Source organism: Bufo bufo, chromosome 3 (genome assembly GCF_905171765.1).
Source record: "Bufo bufo chromosome 3, aBufBuf1.1, whole genome shotgun sequence".
Lineage (NCBI taxonomy): Eukaryota > Metazoa > Chordata > Amphibia > Anura > Bufonidae > Bufo > Bufo bufo.
Window position 1 is genome coordinate 338,816,142 of NC_053391.1, and position 18,780 is coordinate 338,834,921.

The 18,780-nt window shown below is 40.7% G+C and overlaps 1 protein-coding gene across 5 annotated transcripts in view; it reads left to right on the plus strand.

Moving 5' to 3' along the window:
* The first annotated feature begins 1,782 nt into the window (after positions 1-1,782).
* ZC3H12A (zinc finger CCCH-type containing 12A) overlaps positions 1,783-18,780 on the plus strand; it is a 33,338-nt gene continuing 16,340 nt past the window's right edge. For 2 of the 5 annotated variants that reach the window (XR_005777568.1, XM_040424424.1), the window contains exons 1-6: positions 1,783-1,843; positions 5,678-6,629; positions 6,721-7,536; positions 9,067-9,632; positions 17,820-17,959; positions 18,496-18,730. Coding sequence is in view for 4 of the 5 variants with exons in the window: in XM_040424424.1 (XP_040280358.1) it covers positions 9,112-9,632; positions 17,820-17,959; positions 18,496-18,730 (896 nt within the window). In the remaining variant the exon portion in view is untranslated. Of the gene's footprint in view, positions 1,844-5,677; positions 6,630-6,720; positions 7,537-8,888; positions 9,633-17,819; positions 17,960-18,495; positions 18,731-18,780 lie in introns of those variants that run through there. The other 3 variants (XM_040424426.1, XM_040424427.1, XM_040424425.1) reach the window with 3 other exon arrangements.

Consider the following 18,780-nt stretch of genomic DNA (forward strand, 5'->3'; position numbering starts at 1 on the left):
TATTTGAACACAGTTCTTCACTAGAAAGCACCTGGAATGCTCCATTATTATTTTTTTGTCTATGATCAAAATCAGGGGCACAGTGTTTGCTGCTATTATATTTATGGCCATGCTTGTGGCACTTTAGAGTTGTTTGGACTATTACATAAGTGAGATGTGTTGGTAAAGCGAGAAGCTGAAGACGAGTCATGACTGGAAGAAGTCATCATGGTGGTTTGAACCAGATGGAGAAGAAATCAGGAGATGTCACTAAATGCAAATGTTTATTCTGCCGCTGACTGTTTCTAATCAGTGCTTTAGTTGCTTGTGTATTGTCCCACTCCAGTTGGATGGGAACACTCCAGATTGCTATATGTCATTTCATACCATTTTATGCATTTCCTTTGTCACAGCTGCTAAATTCCTATTTCAGGCTGGGGAATGCATTGCATACGTCCAACACTAGAGGTCTCTGTAACACGATTTATATAGGTCAGCCACAGGAAATTAGGGAGAGATTAGGAGTGAGGAGTTAGGAGAGGAGAGGAGACAGGCTTGTCTCTGTTCTCCTGGGCCTAGCCCAGGGGACCATACTACTGCAATCTTTGTAGTCCAAGACTAGGACTTATTGATCCTTTACTGTAATACCCCTTCCAGGGACCCTTCCGGGGTTTAAGAGAATAATTGCTGTATCTTGTGCAACCTTTTAAAAGAATGGAGCAGAGAGTTTGCCTGCCATAAAGGAGACCACCCTAGGGTTGCTGAATTACTGAATCATTGAATATTGCTGAATTGCAGAATAGAACTTACAGAGGATCTAAACTATTATTAAAAGACTGAGTAACCAGAGCAAGATCAGGAACCAAGTACAAGATCATCACTCCTATACAGTTGAGCTGGAACCTACATACACCACCTCACTGAGCCTGTTATTGGGAGTTACAGCTTTACCATCTGTATTTATAACAAAGTGCTGCTATACTTATTGCAAGACAAGTAAAGTTCGTGTTTGGTTCAACTACTGCCTCTCTCATCATTCAACTCTACCTCCTAATTGCACTTTACGGTGCTGACGTCACGAACGAACACAGGGGCCCAGCCACCAAAGCACATTAAGCATACCCATTAACATCAAGGGCACCTCAACTTCCATCTGGCTGGTGTTGCCTGCAATAGAAAATGCCCCTCCACAGCAGGCCGGCCAAGGGAGATGCGGCAAAAGTGAGTACAACTACTACACCCATTCGGCACACCGTTACACTCACGTATCGCTCCTGCTGTCTGGCACGTTGCATTTGTATGATCATCATCTGATTATGGGTGGTAGAATTCTGTTTTGTAAAACTAACATCATTCTTTTACAACTGTTCAAACCATACTGGGAGCTGTAGTTTCACACTGTAAAAGCTTATATGGCAAGGTCTAACCAGACTTTTCAAATGGTATTTGTACTGAACCTTTTTTAAGCTGGTGCCGTATACTGTACATGTACTATACTTGGTTCTGGAGCCCACTTCGATATGTTTTGCCTCTCCCTTGTGCTGAATTCATAGCTACACCTCTGCTACCAGACACTTTGCTCATGTTTAATCCTAGCTGTCACCTACCGCAGAACATAGAAAAAGATACTTCAAGTGGCCAGAAAATGAATTGAAAAAGTCAGCACACACTTCCTTCACACGTCACCTCAGCACTGTGTACAGTAACGGAATAGTTAATCCTTAGAGCGGGTGGAGCAGTCAGGTGTAGAGCGGGTGGAGCAGTCAGGTGTGAGTGACAGAATATAAAAGCCTCCAAAGTGGCTTGACTTGTCACTGTGGAGGAAGCACAGTAATGTGTCTGTACACTGCAACGGAGAACCTCTGTGAGTACAAATGATTTACGCTCCTCAGGTGACAGTGACAGCAGAGTGGAGCCTGTGTGAGCTGGGAAAGGTCAGGTCTGTCCTGCTGTCATAATGGTCTGTGTGCTGCTGTGACTATGTAGCAGAGCTTGGCAGGGCTGTTCTTCTGACCAGTGTCTGGATATATGAGGGGGCGGTAAAGGCGTTGATATACTGTCATTATTAGTATTGCTATTCTGATCATTGTCAGTGTTATTAAACTCCAGCAGTAGTGGCAGAACTACCGTACTTTATGGCAAAACCAGACTTTTCATGTGGTAAATAGTTACGAAAAGACACAGGTACACCAACTCCAACCTTTCTCAGAGCACCTATACCACATTCCTTTTTAGAATAATTATACCCTCCATGCCATTTGTTATTAGAGAAGCACATTGTGCTTTTTTCAACATCTATTGTACAGGGTTAAACATGAATTCATATGAAATATGGTATTTCTCACTCACACCGCAGACACTGGTGGAGATATTGAAATAGTACATCAATCACAATATATTCGGCCCGCTAGCTAGCTAGGCAGTATGCCTCCTCATCACTATGCATTCATTTCAACTAACATTTTGTGTCTGTGTTGTATTCTTTTAAAAACATGGCTTATTGTATGACTCCTTTAAGACCTCTTTCACATGTCAGTGAATCACGGATGTGTGCTGTCCATGGTCTCCACACGTATCCATTGACTTTAATGTGTGTATTCACGTCAGTGGTTTTCCACAAACTGTGGGTCTTTGGGGACTCCACAGAAGCACGCCATATTTTTGTATGTGAATACGGATCCTTCACACACATGAGTCTACGACACAGCACAGATGCCATCCGTATTTGTAACGTGGTTTTCACTGATTTTTGCTAGGATAGGCTCTGGAAATTGATTTTCAGCCTAGCAGTGTCCATGGCATACAGATGACACACAGAGAAAAAAGACACACAGGTCCTTCACTGATATCCTCACGGATGAACCACTGACCATCTTGTCACGGCTGTCCTCGAGGACACAGACATTGAAAGAGGTCACATGGCTTTCTCTTCAAAGTTGTAAAAGGTGATAAATTTGGCATATGCTATGTATTCCATTCTTTGGTAAGCATTTATTTTCTCCATGATTGTGAGCTGACACAGTTTCCGAATGATGCACCCAGGGGTACTGCAAGCGCGCCCCATTTTATGATGCCCATCACAATGTAGAACTAGGTGTTTAGCACTGGCTTTACACCCTTGCCTCATTATAAGAAACTGATCTTCCTATTGTATTCTATTGGATTAAGTTGCACCAGGTATATTTGGTGCTCTATACATGACTGTTCCAACAGTGGAGCAGCATTCCTTAATATCGTTTGCGTTATGTGTTGGAGATTATGGTTCCGTACAGTGCAGTGTGAGGTTTGTGATCGATTGACAACTTGTGAACTCCTGTCAAAGCTTAGGTTCAGAGTCCCACCTTGCTTCATCACTACGCAAACAACATGCAAACTGTCAAACAAAATGCATGTGAATGCTATGGAGAGCTTCCTGACTCATACATAGTATTTATTTAGTGTCTCCTAGAACAAAAGTGATGATTTATGCAATGTTAAATACGAAGGAATATAGGTGATCTGAGAAGATCACATTATTATTGTGAATATGAAAATGGGTGCTCATAAAACTCGTTTCCAATTTTATCACAGGGCCTATTCCTCCAATAACTTTGAAGGCACTTTGATTAGATATGTCATCCATGTCTGATCCAGGGGTGTCTGACCTCAGATCCTAATAAAGAAGCTAATCCTTTAATAGATACAGCACCCTCTTTCATCAAAACTCCACCAATCAGATATTAATGTCTGTCGTACCTTATTCATATGCCATCAACGTTAGTGATGAGAAGACCTAAATGATGGTGCATTAAAGGGGTTTTCTGGGAATGATTAACTTTTTATTTATGGACCCTAGCGTGTATAACCTAATGAAAGATTCATACTACTCCCAACCGCTCCGGTCCTCCACCCTGTGTCCTGTGCCACCACTTACAGGCTTGTTTACTTCTGGCCGGATATGAACATGGTCACATGCACTACTGAAACCAATGAATGACTTCAGTGGTGATGTGTCCCCAAGCAGCACATAGGATCGGAATATGTTGCATCTCTTAGGGAAGATGTACTGTGAAAATGCATTACTGCATGGTGTCAATTTAAATAGAGGAATTATGTAATCCGTGGATAGCTTCATATAACTTTTAAACTGTGGTGAAATAAAGGGAAAACGATCATAGACAACATGTTTCCAACCGAGGCTGCTAGAGGAATCAGCAGATTGACCTGGGTCCCACTTCAGTACTCCTAGTGAACAGCCGATTTTGCAAGGGAAAGCCACAGCCAGCCAGACATTATGTATTGTGTAAAATGTAGTATTGCATGGCAGCTATTGAAATGAATGGCCATCTGGTTTGTCCATGTAATACCTACAGGGGTTCTCTCTCTGTGTCTCTCTCTCTCTCTCTCTCTTTCTCTCTCTCTATGCATTTCCCTTAAGTTAAAGGGGTTTTCCCATAATCAATGTAAAAATGAAAATCAGACATCCTATAGTACATGACAATCTCTTTCTAACAAAGCTAGAACCAGCCCTGTACCTCACATGGATCCAGAGCTTCACCTCATTTATTGCTCCAATTGTTCTGCTCGATTTATTTCAACCTGGCTGTTCTTTCTCGGGAAATGTCCATTTTGCTGCATCTTTCTTCCTATCACAGCTGGGGGGGGGGGAGGGTATCCTTTCTCAGCTGTAGTTCTCTCCATATCAGGGGGTGTGTCCTTCCTGCTGCAGCTCTTTCCCTTTAACAGTTAAAGCTTCTAACAGTACATATGGCTGGTCACAGTTGAAGGATAGAACCAAGCATGTGCAACCATCTTACAGAGAAATTAAAAAAGAGAAAACAGCAAGTAGCGCTATACATATAAATGTGATTGAATATTCTAAATTGACCGTACATGCAGTTACAAAAGTAGTCAGACAAGTTCTGGTTTGAAAAATGCGGAATATTTTTCATGGAAAACCCCCCTTCAATTATCTGATGTCTTCCCAGTTGTAGACAGTCTGCAACAGGTATGGTGCTGTAAGCTGACAGCATCTGCTAAAGGAACATGTTCATTCAACTCAGTCCACTCTATATGGAATGTATGGACATTCCAGAGGAAACGTGGGGCAGAAAGTCTTAGGTGGCATCTGAAAGCTCAGGGGTCTGCCCATAGGAATCGACACAGTGCAATGCTAGAGGTTTGCTAGTGTGAAAATAGTTCTGAGAAAAAATTATTTTTAAGTATTTTCTTTCTATGACTGAATGTAATTTTATGTGTTGTATTTAGTCACTGATCACCATGTATGTATGTATGTATATGTATCCCTTGGACATCCAGAGGTCTATGATATGAGGGATGCTACTACACATCTGCTACTACTGAGTTATACAGTAACCCCTGCCTTTTAATGGAGGAAATTTACTTTAAGGGTATATTCATACATGGATATTTACCAATATTGTAGTGGATAGATTCAAGATATGTAATGAGAATGAACAAATCATCCCACGACAGCCCACTTATGGGTGCACTTCCATAAACCCTGCTCATTTTTGGCCTGAGACTGTCTCTGAAAATCCGTGCAGTTTAGGGACTGTTGGCAACTATGCACATGCAGGTTTTAAGTAGGTTATGCTTATTTTTTCTGCTGTTCCCTATCTGTTTTAGATTGGTAGTATCTGTCCTTTATATTTCCTCTCTTTAAATGACTGACACCTGATTTTGGCTTCACAAACAGCATGAACTGCACGTGTGAATATACCCCAAGACTGGCATGAGCAGTGACTCAGAGGATCACTACAAAGGGTGGTTTTAATGCTAAGAAGAGTTAACCTCATGCTACAGAGTTAAGTACTTATTTTTCTTGTACACTATGTATGGGCAAAAAATAGTTCCGACCACATTTCAAGGCCATTCAGACAGTAAGATACTGCACGCTTATGGCAATAAGACTAATGTTTGTGAAAAGGGAACATTGCTTCTGTGCCCACCACACTTTGAGATGGACTAGCCATCCGGATCTAAGATCTGCACTCCACAGCCTGGGAACCGCAGAAAGCGTTAATGAGAACAGAATCTCACACCTGTGGTTAAGATTGCAAAATGAACTTGGAGTGAGAATTAGGGAGGATTGCAACCATCATTGTTTGTACATATACACAGCTATTGGGAAAAGACTACACTGTAATATACTTTGGAACTGTGCCTATTGCTATTTGTACTGCTACTACTCCCATCATCAGCTCAGTAAGGGCCAATGGGCCTGGTTATTGACTCCATCATCCATACACAGGCCTTTGCACCTGCCCTTGTGCCTTGCACCCATCAGTCTAGCATCAAGGGCAACCCAATCACCAACAGACCAGAGCCCCTAGAATGTCCAGCCAATGTTAACCACCACTCCTATCATGCCAAAACTATCACTCCCCTCCTCCCAGCTCTGTCCCTGCTGGTCACTGCACTTGTCTCTTGGGTGTGTGCCAGTCTTTCAAAGCAATATGAAGAGTACAAAGTTTACTGCATGGTAAAAAAAATAAAAAAATAAAAAATTGTGAAGAATTTTAGTAAATCGGTGAAGATATGCCCTTTTTTAAGATGTATAAGATGTAGCTCACACAGTACGCCACCCCACCCCAGTGCTAAAATAGGTTGTGCCACGGGTTGTTTTAATAAAATTTAGCATAAAAAACGTGTTACTTTTGTAATTTAACTTCTGTTACAAAAATGTTCCAGTTGTTCCTCTCATATCTGCCTTTTGATTTGATGAACTCCATTGTCTAGATCCCCACCGGTCTCTACTTCTGGATCCCTCTCTACACAGGTTGGCCACTCACTGGTTGAGGTTGGTCCAGGATAGGACCATGATGTAGAGATCAGAGGGGACCTAGGAACCATTAGGACTGAAGCACCATAGGGCTGGTGATGTATGACTTTTATATATATATATATAGAGAGAGAGAGAGAATTCTGACCCTTAAAAACAAATCAACCAGACATCTTTTGTATAAAGTTTAATAAATGTACTAATGAACTAATACATTGGCCAATTACAGATGGAAAACGTCCTATGCGTGTCCTTTTCTACTTTTCCACATGTATTTTACTAAATCTATCCAATGAAGGGAACAGGGAAATTAAAAATATATGTCTATATGGGGTAGGTTAACCAAGTATAGTAAAGCTATAATGAAGCAACTGTCCTCTACACAATCATGTAGTATAATGGGTGTAACGCTGGTTTATGTGACGGTCTACCTTTTGCATAATGTTTCAGCTCTGCTTTTCTAACTCTAATATATAGCTGTAGAAAATACATCTTTAGTATTTAGCATCTCAGATACAGACACACCACCACGGCATCCAGAGATGTTTTGACATCTCCTCTAATTCCCTGATGCATACAATTGAGTGAATGTATCTTTAAATCTCCGGATGTAGCTATGTCATTACCACGCACATGTACACGCCCGACTGACTGTACACTAGCTTCCTGTTACATAAAAACACAGAGAAGAAATGTCACAGCCAGGCCTGCACTGCAAGTCTCATGCTCTCGGCTTTAGCAACTCTTCTATTTAGTTTGTGCGTCTTCTCCTGGTAAGCTATAGACATTCTGCCCCATATACATTCTACTAACTTGCATCCATAATACGCCTGATCACCAGAAAAGTTTTCTTTTTTCACCCTCTGATTCACTAATCTTCTTGTCTAGCCCCTATCATATATCCATTTGGAACATATTTATGTGTATATATAGATAGTATGTTCCTACTGAATACGTTGTATATGCTGTTTCTCATTCTCTTCTTGTTTAGCTTGTTTATAATTGTTACTATAGCCTTGCCATATACTTTTATATAGTCACTAATACATAGCTTATGCTGCTGCTTAGAGAATGCCGCAAAGCCTTCAGCTTTACTGATAAAGATGTCAGCACAAGGTATTAGTGTACCATTGCCTTCAGTAGTTAAAACAATTAAAAGGTTCATGACCAGGTCTGGGGTTTTCTGTGAAATGCTCACATACTGACGTATGAAGAATGGTGAACTGATCTCATTTATAGGAAGATTGCCCAATCTTCATCTGAACTTGCTTAACATCCTACTTCTCATTATTTATCTCATAACTATTATTGAGTATAATAATCCAGATAAAAAGCAGAAGTCTAACCACACTTATATGAATCTGAAAGTTAAAGTTTAGAGTAACATTTTCTTTTATTTTTCCACTACCCACAATAACTATGATGTCTCTTGTTTTTAATTTTATATATATATATATATATATATATATATATATATATATATATATTGGAAAGATCTGCACCTGCTCTGTGTTTAGAGCCGCAACTGGTTTTGGCTCAAAATCACTGATGGAAGTCACTGACCGAACACCGACTGTGTGAATAAGGCATTAGACTGCCACTAATGCCATTTTCTGCCATATCTATCTGAGATTCCCTTTAAGTAAACTGTGGAACCTCTTTAAGTTCAGGAATGTACAATAATAACCTTTGACTAAGCACTGTAAATTGATTTTATATCATCATTTCTGTAGCACAGAAATATTAAACCGCTATATATTTAATAATTCTAACCTATTCGTTTAACATATTTGCTTTATCAATAGCCTTAGGTTATTTTCAAACTAGCAGCAGGGGACTCCGGCAGGCTCTTCCGGCAGGCGAACAGCCTGTCGGATCTGTCCTGCCGCTAGTTCACGTGTGCCCCCGGACTGCCGCTCTGTCCCCATTGACTGTAATGGGGTCGGGCGCGGAGTTCCGGCGGCAGCGCACGCCAAGAGGCAGCCGGACTAAAAGTACTGCATGCATTACTTTTAGTCCGTCCGGCTCTCGGTGTGCGCTGCTGTGCTGCTGCCGGAACTCCGCCCCCGCCCTCATTATAGTCAATGGGGACGGAGCGTCAGTCCGTGGGCACACGTGAACTAGCGGCAGGACAGATCCGACAGGCTGTTCACCCGCCGGAACAGACTGCCGGAGTCCCCTGCCTCTAGTGTGAAACTAGCCTTAGTGGAAAGTTCTTGAGCTTTTATAATCGAGGAAGTGAGGCTTGAAAGGTGAAGTTAATAGAAGTTAACCTAAGTTAATGATTTACGTTCTGCTTGCAGATAAAGCTGGAGGCCATTGAAGCATACTAGACTGAGAACTTCAGAATGGATAGCCTTCCTTATGATCTCAGTCATTGTCTGGATCTTCCAAGTTGGAGTGAGCTCAAAATATTAAATGAGAATGAGCATTTAAAGAGTGACAACGCAGTAAAATATGGGGACTCGTTTGATTCAGGATTTCCAAGCCTAAACCATGTTGCACCCAAAGGAAAATCTCTCAAAGGTACAAGAGGTGACTGGTCACTAGAAAAGTCCAGTTCACCTGACTTTATTGACCAGTCCGAAATGCAGATGAAAATGGACTTCTTCAGAAAACTAGGCTATTCCGCAGTAGAAACCTATGCCGTACTGCAGAATCTTGGCATGGAAGCAGATATAAATACTGTATTGGGAGAGCTGGTAAAACATGGAGGCAACCCAGAAAAGGAAGCAGTGCCAGAGGAGTCAAGTGATGCTGTTTTAGTCCCACCAGGAGGCACACGCACACGGCCAACCACATCTTCAACAGAAGACAATAGTAACAACTTGCGACCAATTGTGATTGATGGAAGCAATGTGGCAATGAGGTTTGTTATTTTTCCTATACTCCAGTTTTCTAATGTAAATTATTGTGAAAATGTCGGGCAGATGAAGCCCTCCTCCTCCCCCAAACCTGCATACTTTTTAAATTAAAAAAATGGCATGAACAGCAGAAAATGTTGCTTGTGCGAAATATTGTGGCTTTTGTACGCCAGAAAACTGCCATAAAGTGTTGCTAATTCCCCTCTGTATGTATTTCTAAAAAATTGAAGGGGTTTTCACATTAAGAACATGTATCACCTATCCATAGGATATGTGATTAAAGGGTTTTTCCAGGATTACAATATTAAAGAGGTTTTCTGAGACTTTTATATTGATGACCCATACTCAGGATAGGTCATCAGTATCTCACCCAGGAGTCCCACAGGTCAGCTGTTTGAAAAGGCACCTGTGCTTGCAAATGTCTTAACCCAGGCCATTTGGCATCACATTTATCTGTCACATTGTCTAGATGCAGCTCAGCCTCGTTGAAGTGAATCGGTCTGAGCTGCAATACCAAGCACAGCTGCTGTACAATGTATGTAGTGCTTGGGGAGCTGAGTGAAGACCACGGTGTTACTCTGAGCACTGGTGCCTTCTTAAACAGCTGATAGGTGAGGCTCCCAGGTGTTGGAAATTCACTGATCAGATACTGACGCCCTATCCATCAGTTTAAAAGTCTCAGAAAACCCCTTTAATGACCCATGGGTAATCAATATCTGATCAGTGGGGGGCAGACTCCCAGTAGCCCCAGCCAATAGGCTGTTTAAAGAGTGCTCCGGTGAGTGCTGCTGCCTCTGCCTAGGTCAGTGACATCACATTCATTGGTTACATGGCCTATGTGCAGTTCAGTCCTGTTCAAGTGAATGGACCTGGGCTGCAACACTAAGCACAGCTGATAAATGTATGGCACTGTGCTATGAGATGGGGTGCCAGGAGTCAGACATCCACCAATCTGATATTGATGACGTATCCTAAGGATAGATCAGGACAGTTGATGAAGGTCCGGCCACTGGGATCTCCATTGATCATGAGAACAGGAGTCAATTCAATTCTATGGAACTGATAGAAATAGCTGGGTGCAATCCCATAGAAGTGAGTGGAGTGGAGGTCTCGCATACGCACTACTGCTCTATCCGCACAGACTTAGGGACCACTGTTCACATGATCATTAGGCTGTTACAGCTGTGAAACCCCCAATGATTATACATTTATAAGTATTCTTTGTTAGCCACCGTTTTAAAAGGGTTTTTCGAGATTTTTTTTTACTGATGACCTATTCTCAGGATAGGTCATCAGTATCTGATCAGTGGGGGTCTGACAACAGCTATTGTGTCTGACTCCTCTGAGCGCCGCTGCCTTCCCGCAGCTTACCAAGTCCACCGCCATACACTGTATAGCAGCTGTGCTTGGTATTGCTCCTAGGCCATGATGAAAGTGACGTCACTGGCCTAGTAAAAGCAGAGAGAAGGCAGCTGCGCTACTGCGAGCTCTGCTGATCGTCAGGTGTCCCAGGTGTCAGACCCCCACCCATCAGATACTGATGACCTATCCAGAGGAAAGGTCATCAGTATAAAAATCTTGGAAAACCCCTTTAAGCCTGGTTGGCTGTCACTAGTGTATTACATCCTCTCTTTCATTTCCTTATTAAAATTCAGAGGAAGAATGAAGACTTTATTCAAACAGAAGCAGTGATGATGAACGCCCATGCATTGTTTATTATCAATACAGCACATTGATCTTGATAATTTGAGGGTAGGAGTTATACTTATTCCTGAAGTCTGCTTGCACCTCCTCATCATCATATTACATTCTATTAGGTATTATTTACTATACAGGAGCATTGTTTAGTCAGTATCAGTGTACAAGAGTCACATTGTTTACAGTCTGGTACTAATATGACAGTGTATTTGGCATTTTACATGGTCGCTTGTGTAACCTGAAAAGAAGCCAGATCTATGGCTACTAGGCAGCGATCCGAGCAGCTCCAAAGCTATCTTGCCAGACAAGTGTGCAGGCTTCTACTGTGCCTCCTATTGGCAGGCGTGCAAAATACTATGCATGGTTTAGTCATTGACATTATCATTCTCTTTTATCATAGTAACACCCATGTGGTATAGATCTTTTATGTCATGACATTAAATAACACTATTAGGGCTTATGCACACAAACATATTTTCTTTCCATGTCCGATCCGCATACGGTGCGCAAAAAAAATGGAACAGACATGGAAAGAAAATATGTTCGCGTGCATGAGCTCTAATAGTGTTAATAGTGTAATACGGATGATGTCCGTGTGCATTCTGTATTTTACGGTACGGAACAGCTGGCCCCTAATAAAACAGTACTATCCTTGTCCGTAATGCAGACAATAATAAGACAAGTTCTATTTTTTTGCGGAACCGACATACGGACATACGGAAACGGAATGCACACTGAGTAACTTCGTTTTTTTTTGTGGACCCATTGAAATGAATGGATACCGCAAAATACAGAATGCAAATCTGTTTTTTGCAGACTGCAAAATACATATGGTCATGTGCATGAGCCCTTAGTGTTGAGCGCATCAAAGTTCACAAAGTGGACTTCGATACGAATTTCAGGAAACATTTGATTTTCCGCAAAGCCAAATTTCCTCGTGCCTTGTGGTAACTAATTGATTTTCCCTGAAATCACGGTAAAAATATAAACAAAACATACTTACCTCATCCATTTGCACACGAAGAGGCTGCCACAGCCATCTTGCTCAAAGATCCGGAGCGAAATCTTGTGTGCGGTGACATATGACATCACCACGCCGGTCGACGTGATGATGTCATCACTCGCCGCACGAGATTTCGCACTGGATCTTTAATCAAGATCGCTTGGGCTACCTCTTCCCACTCAAATGGATAAGGTAAGTATGATGTTAATTTTTTTTTTTTTTTTTATAAACCCCTGAAAGGCCTTAATATTCATCTCAGATGCCGCGATCAGTGATGAAACGGCATCTGAGAGGTTCAATGACGGGGGGCCAGCTCCTTGTCATTGCACCTGCTATTTACGAAGAAATGCACTTTGTGACAAAGTAATTAGCCAAAAAGCTAATTTTTTGTTCAAATTTGGCAAAGCAGCCGAATCAAATTTTTGAGAACTTTGCTTATCTCTAATCACTATAATATGGGGAAAAAAAAGGATCCTGTAGCTGTAAAAATTTAATGCAATCTGCAAGCAGCATTTTATAGAGCAGGAGGAGCGGAGCAGACTGATATAGAGTTTTATAGGAAAAGATTTGGTTATACCTGTAATTTATTCATTTAAATCTCTGCTCATTCTGGGCTTAGGAGGAGTCATGTGGGCGGTCCTATCAGTAACTGACAGCTTACTCTGCATCCTTTAGTATACAGAGTAGAACCGCCCACATGACTCCTAAGCACTGAAAGCGCAGAGATTTAAATTAATAAACTAGAAGTTACACTGAATCTTTTCCCATAGAACTATATATCAATCTGCTCAGCTCTTCCTGCTCTATCATAATGCATTTTCATGGTGACAAATTCCATTTAATACAGTCAAGGCTTTCCCCACACATTCCTATTGAATCAAAGGGATACATTCGTTTGTAGCCATTCAGCCTGGCCCTAATATAGTTTCATTTACTTGAATGCATGTGAGCAGTGTACTGATAAGTAACCGTCACAGATTTACTCATCTAAGCAAGGAAAAGAGGACAGTTAATATTCTGCCTTCATCTGCTTTTTGTGGCTGAGTGAATTCTATGGAAGGCTCTGCTTTTTTCGTTGCAAGCAGCACTGTGCTGATTCATTTCCTGTGTTCTGAGGGGTTTTGTTATCTGAGTTTTGAAACCTATTTCAGAGAATTGTAAACGTAGAAGATGCATACCCCTTGACCCATATTTAAAAGTGACACAAATCTTCTCCTTCATACAATAGATTTTGCACCAGATAAAGCTGTACTTTCAGTTTGTGGATTGTCTGATCAAGAAAAATGTGCATGTTGTAAATAGCATGTGCAATGCAAGATATATCAGCTGATAAGTATACCCTCATAAGCTTAGGAGGAGAGATAAAATCCTGGCAGACCATTGTACAGATAGAGGACATCAAGGAAGAAGGCACAAAATAAAGCAGAAACATCAAACCCTTGTGGGTATATATATATAATCTACATATCTATCTTCTATCTATCTATCTATCTATCTATCTATCTTTCGCCTTCAATCTCATATCTCATAGTGGTTTTTAGGTAGTGCACCCTCTTCTATAGTGGTCTCTGGTGGCGTCATGATGTTGTCATCGCAACCTCCTGCACGTTAGCACTGCCTCATATGCCACAGGCCTAGTGGCCTTCAGCCTATGAGGCTAAATCGCGGGGCACAGAAACCAATAGTTCCCTTCCCCAGCGCTCCCTGGGGATCAGTACCAGCTGGCCCATAGGCCGGTACTGGGCCATGGCCCAGTGGATGGGGACCGCTGCTATAGAAGACACAGATATAGCCAATGTATAGCCAATAATAACTTCACACTTAAAGTGCTCCTGTACTTTAAATATGTCATAGAGACTTTTGAGGTTTTGATCAGTGGAGGTCTTCATGCTGAGACCCCCACTGATTGCACTCTCTGTCGCTGCAGGAGATGGACTCATAGACTCTCTATTGAGTCTGTCTCCTGTAGTGAGGGCTTCTTTCTCCTCCCTCTAGCGAAGGATCACTGCCAATCAATACCTCTGATATGTCCATTTGACATATCATGCTAAAGTTTGCTATGACTAAACATGCTAAGATTGCTACATCTGTAAGTAACTATAATCTGAACAGCAGTTTCCATCGTCAATACCAGGAACAAAACTTAAAGGGGATCTGCAGTTTTTTTTAAACTGATGATCTATCCTCTGCAGAACCCCTTTAAAGTAGGGAAAAGTAGAAAAAATATTTTGCTTGGATATAAGGACACTGTTTATTGTATCCAGTCAAAGAAAAGTGTTTGACACCGCGGAACAAAGTGCAAGGTTTAATGTAGTGGTGTCAGGTGGACGAGAGGGAATTTCCACTCTGCTGCTTCCTGTATAGTGACTCTGCTGCTACATTGTTCCTCAATGATTCACATGCCCAGAGACCTGCCTGCCTGAGCAGCTCACTACTAGTCTTATGCAAATGTGCTGTATGTAAATCTCCACACTCTTTCCTCCTTCTGGGAATTTTCTTTGCATTTGCAAATTCAGAGTCTCTCATCTGAGACAGTAACACCTTTTAGCCTTGGGTAAATACTACACATATCGTAAAGCTCAAGCAGGAACTACACCTAAAGACTGCTTTTATGAAGTCATATCCCATTGTATTGATGCTTCCAGTTTCGAGGTTGTGGTTGATATTAAAGGGCCATCATCAGATCTCATGCTCTACATATAACCTTGTATGTTCCTGTTGCGATTTGATTTATAAGTTCTTTAGCTTAAATGGGTTGTATGACATTAGAAAAAGAGTTTCAAAAAAATTCCAGAAAAAGTGCCACTTTTGTCCATGGGTTGCATCAGGTATTGCATTTTGATCCATTGACTTGAATTTAGTTTATTTTACCATAATAATGGGACTTGCCTACATAATACCAATGTGCCGCTGATAGAGAGTGTTGTGGTGCCCTACATTATGTTATAATACAGGACTGAACAAATCTTAGGAGCAAGGCCGCCAATGCACCTAGTTTTTGCTAGTATCTAAATTTATAGATTTTTTTTCTTTGGACTACTAGGTTAATTTTCACCATGTACTAAAAAAAAACTGGTTCATGGAGTGGCTGAACTGGTTTGTCTACAAGCCTTGCTAAAATCTATCCTATTATTGCTTTTATATGTAGGTATTTTTTTCCCCACTTTCCAAAGGAGCTGTTTAAGCAGGAAATGTGGTAAAAACAAACAAACACTCGGCTAGTAAAATTCATCAGCACTCTGGTGCTACCCCTCCAGTGATTTACGCCGGTCTTTGCTTACTTGAAGACTTCACGTACAACCATGTGACCACTGCAGCCAATCACTGGCCTCAGCGCTCTAGCTAAGGCCAGTGATTAGCTGCTAGACCACATTAATGTGCAAGTAGGGAACATTATCACTGCAGCAAAGTAAATAAAGACCGGTGGGATGGGGGGGCTACTGGAGCATCTGTGATGGAGGACCTAGGGATTGAACAGATATATATTGTTTTTTGTTTGTGTTTCTTTCCCGCTTTCCCAATATGTTTTTTCAATCTGTTTTAGTCCTGGATTGTCCCTTTAAGTAGGCTTTTGTAAGATTAGAGATCAGAACAGTGAGTTATGTGTTTTGGTTTTAAAAGACAATATTTAGTTTTGTCTCTAAGTCCTGAAGCTTATGCTGACCTTGTTCTTTTGCACTAAAGTTAAAAAACACTGTACTGTAGTGGAAGTGTTTGAAGCACTAGTTTCTGCAATTTCCACCAGACCTTTTAGAAAATAACACATCAGAATCTCCACAGGACTATGGTGATTCGAATATGTTAAGTGCTATAATACTCCCAGCATCTTTTCTTGAATACATATTCTAGTCTAAAAGTTTTCTTAAAGAGGTTGTCCCAAGATATAAAGGTGGGGGAATCTGTCTGCTGTCACCCTCATGATCATCAGAATGGGGGTTACCCTTCCACTTATTCATGGAGTGGTAGACGAGCATGCACACTGCTACTCCATTTATCGCTATAGGATGGCCCAATAGATTATGGCTATATTGCTCGGCTCTCTTCATCGGTCCCATAGAGATGAATCAACCAGCAGCATGCATGCATGCTTGACCACCGTTCCATTCGTAAGGGGTGCAAAGGGTCCACATTCTTGTGATTGATGGTGGTACTAGCAGTGAAACCCTCACCAGTCAGAAGCTTATCATCTATCCTAGTTCATCTTGGGACTATTCTTTAATGAATAAGTGCAATTGGAACTTACATCTTTGCTGTAGATTTCCTATTATATAGAATGGAATCTACAAGAAACCATACACGCTGCAGCAGTATGGCATGGTGAAATCAGAAATGCTCAGGAAATTATTACTCTTAGTACAACGTAAATTATCTCCACTTCAGATTCAGATTTTTTTTATCTCATTCAGTTTGCCCATTATCCAGAATCCTCCACCTTTACACCATTCTTCGTATAACAGCCAAATTATTAATCTTGTGATAGGTGAATATAACAGGGACATAAAATGTATCAATAATGTGACATGGGGCAGATTAAACAGATAGTAGTTTAAAAGATTGTGATAGATAGATAGATAGATAGATAGATAGATAGATAGATAGATAGATAGATAGATTTAAAGCTGTTTGAATACATATGTGTACAAAACTAAACCAATGCAAAGCTTTGGGACAATTGTGATCCTTTCTTGAATGCTATTACAATCTCATGTTTTGTGCATCATGTTCTAAGAGTCTGTACAACATGGTTGATTGATCCATGATGGAAAATAGTTAATAGCTAAAACTTGGTGATCGTGCAACCTGACTTGTTCAACCAGGAAATTGTCCTTCACAAATACTCATTAATAACATGTTGAAGGTCACCTGTAATATGAGAAGACGGTTATTTTTATTCATATTGATTTCCTGGTCAGTGACCTTTGATGGAACAGCTGTCCATAGTTCTCAGTGGTCAGGCACATCGCAGTTTATATATTTGTGCCAATAAAGACATCTAGAAGATATACAGATGCACAATTATTTCTCATGTTTAGTTTAGGAAAACATCTACAACCTGGAGCAATTTATAGTTGTTTTACCAATACTGGGTTTCCATATTTTGTCACCTCACTCCACACGGCTTTTGTGCACCAATTTTCATGGTAACATAGTAACACAGTTTGTGAGGCTGATAAAAGACATCCATCCATCCTGTTCAGCCTGTTATCCTGCAAATTAATCCAGAGGAAGGCAAAAATCACCATGAGGTGGAAGCCAATTTTCCTCCTTTTTAGAGGAAACAATTCCTTTGTGATGCTAATCAGGCAATAAGAATAACTCCTTGGATCAACAACCTGTATCCAGAAAGCTAGTACATAGTAACTTTTTCATTTTCATTTCTGCATTGTTCTTTATTGCTCTTCACCTTCTTTAGAATTAGCCTTTTTCTATATATGTTTTTGTCTATTGCTAACAATTACATGAATTACATAAATATTTTCACCTTCTATAGCCATGGAAATAAAGATGTATTCTCCTGTCGTGGAATATTGCTCGCTGTCAATTTTTTCCTGGAAAGAGGCCATACAGATGTTACAGTCTTTGTACCATCATTCAGAAAGGAACAGCCTAGGCCTGAAATGCCCATTACTGGTAAGTACAAATAAGTTACACCTAAATGACTATAGAAGAAGTGTTCCAAGACTATTCCAACAGTCATAGTCTCACACTGGTATATTCTTATCATATTATTAGTCTATGCCTAGCCAATGACATGTACATTGATTCATAGGTGATGTGTAGTGTCCCTGTTGCTGTAATGTTCGTAGGGTTCTGTTAACCTGTCACTGCACCCAAAGGCCCACATTAATCATTCAATGTGCACTAGTAAACTGGTGGCACAAGCCATTTTTAAACTAAAATGTGAGACCTTTGTCATATCCAGATTTGAAAAGTGCTGATAAAAGTGGGCAAGGTTTATCAGAAGAGGGCATGGTAAGCATCTTTTACATAGATTCAAGAAAATTGAGCACATTTTGGGGTAACTCTATGAGCAGGTGTAGATTATATTTTCTGACTTTAGGACATCCCAATTAGCAACACATTTTTTAAAAGGCATGTACCTTCTGATACATTTAGTTCAACAAAAATTAAATTGCTAACTCTCAAAACATCATTGTTTTCTTCAGATCAACACATTTTAACTGATCTTGAGAAGAAGATGATTTTGGTTTTCACTCCTTCTCGGAGAGTTGGTGGGAAGCGGCTGGTGTGCTATGATGATAGATTTATTGTCAAGTTGGCCTACAAAAGTGATGGAGTTATCGTTTCAAATGATACCTACAGAGATCTCCAGAGTGAAAAGCCAGAATGGAAGAAGTTCATAGAAGAGCGGCTTCTCATGTACTCCTTTGTTAACGACCTGTAAGTGGAGTTGTTGGATAGTTAACAAATATTCTAAAGGGGTTTACCGA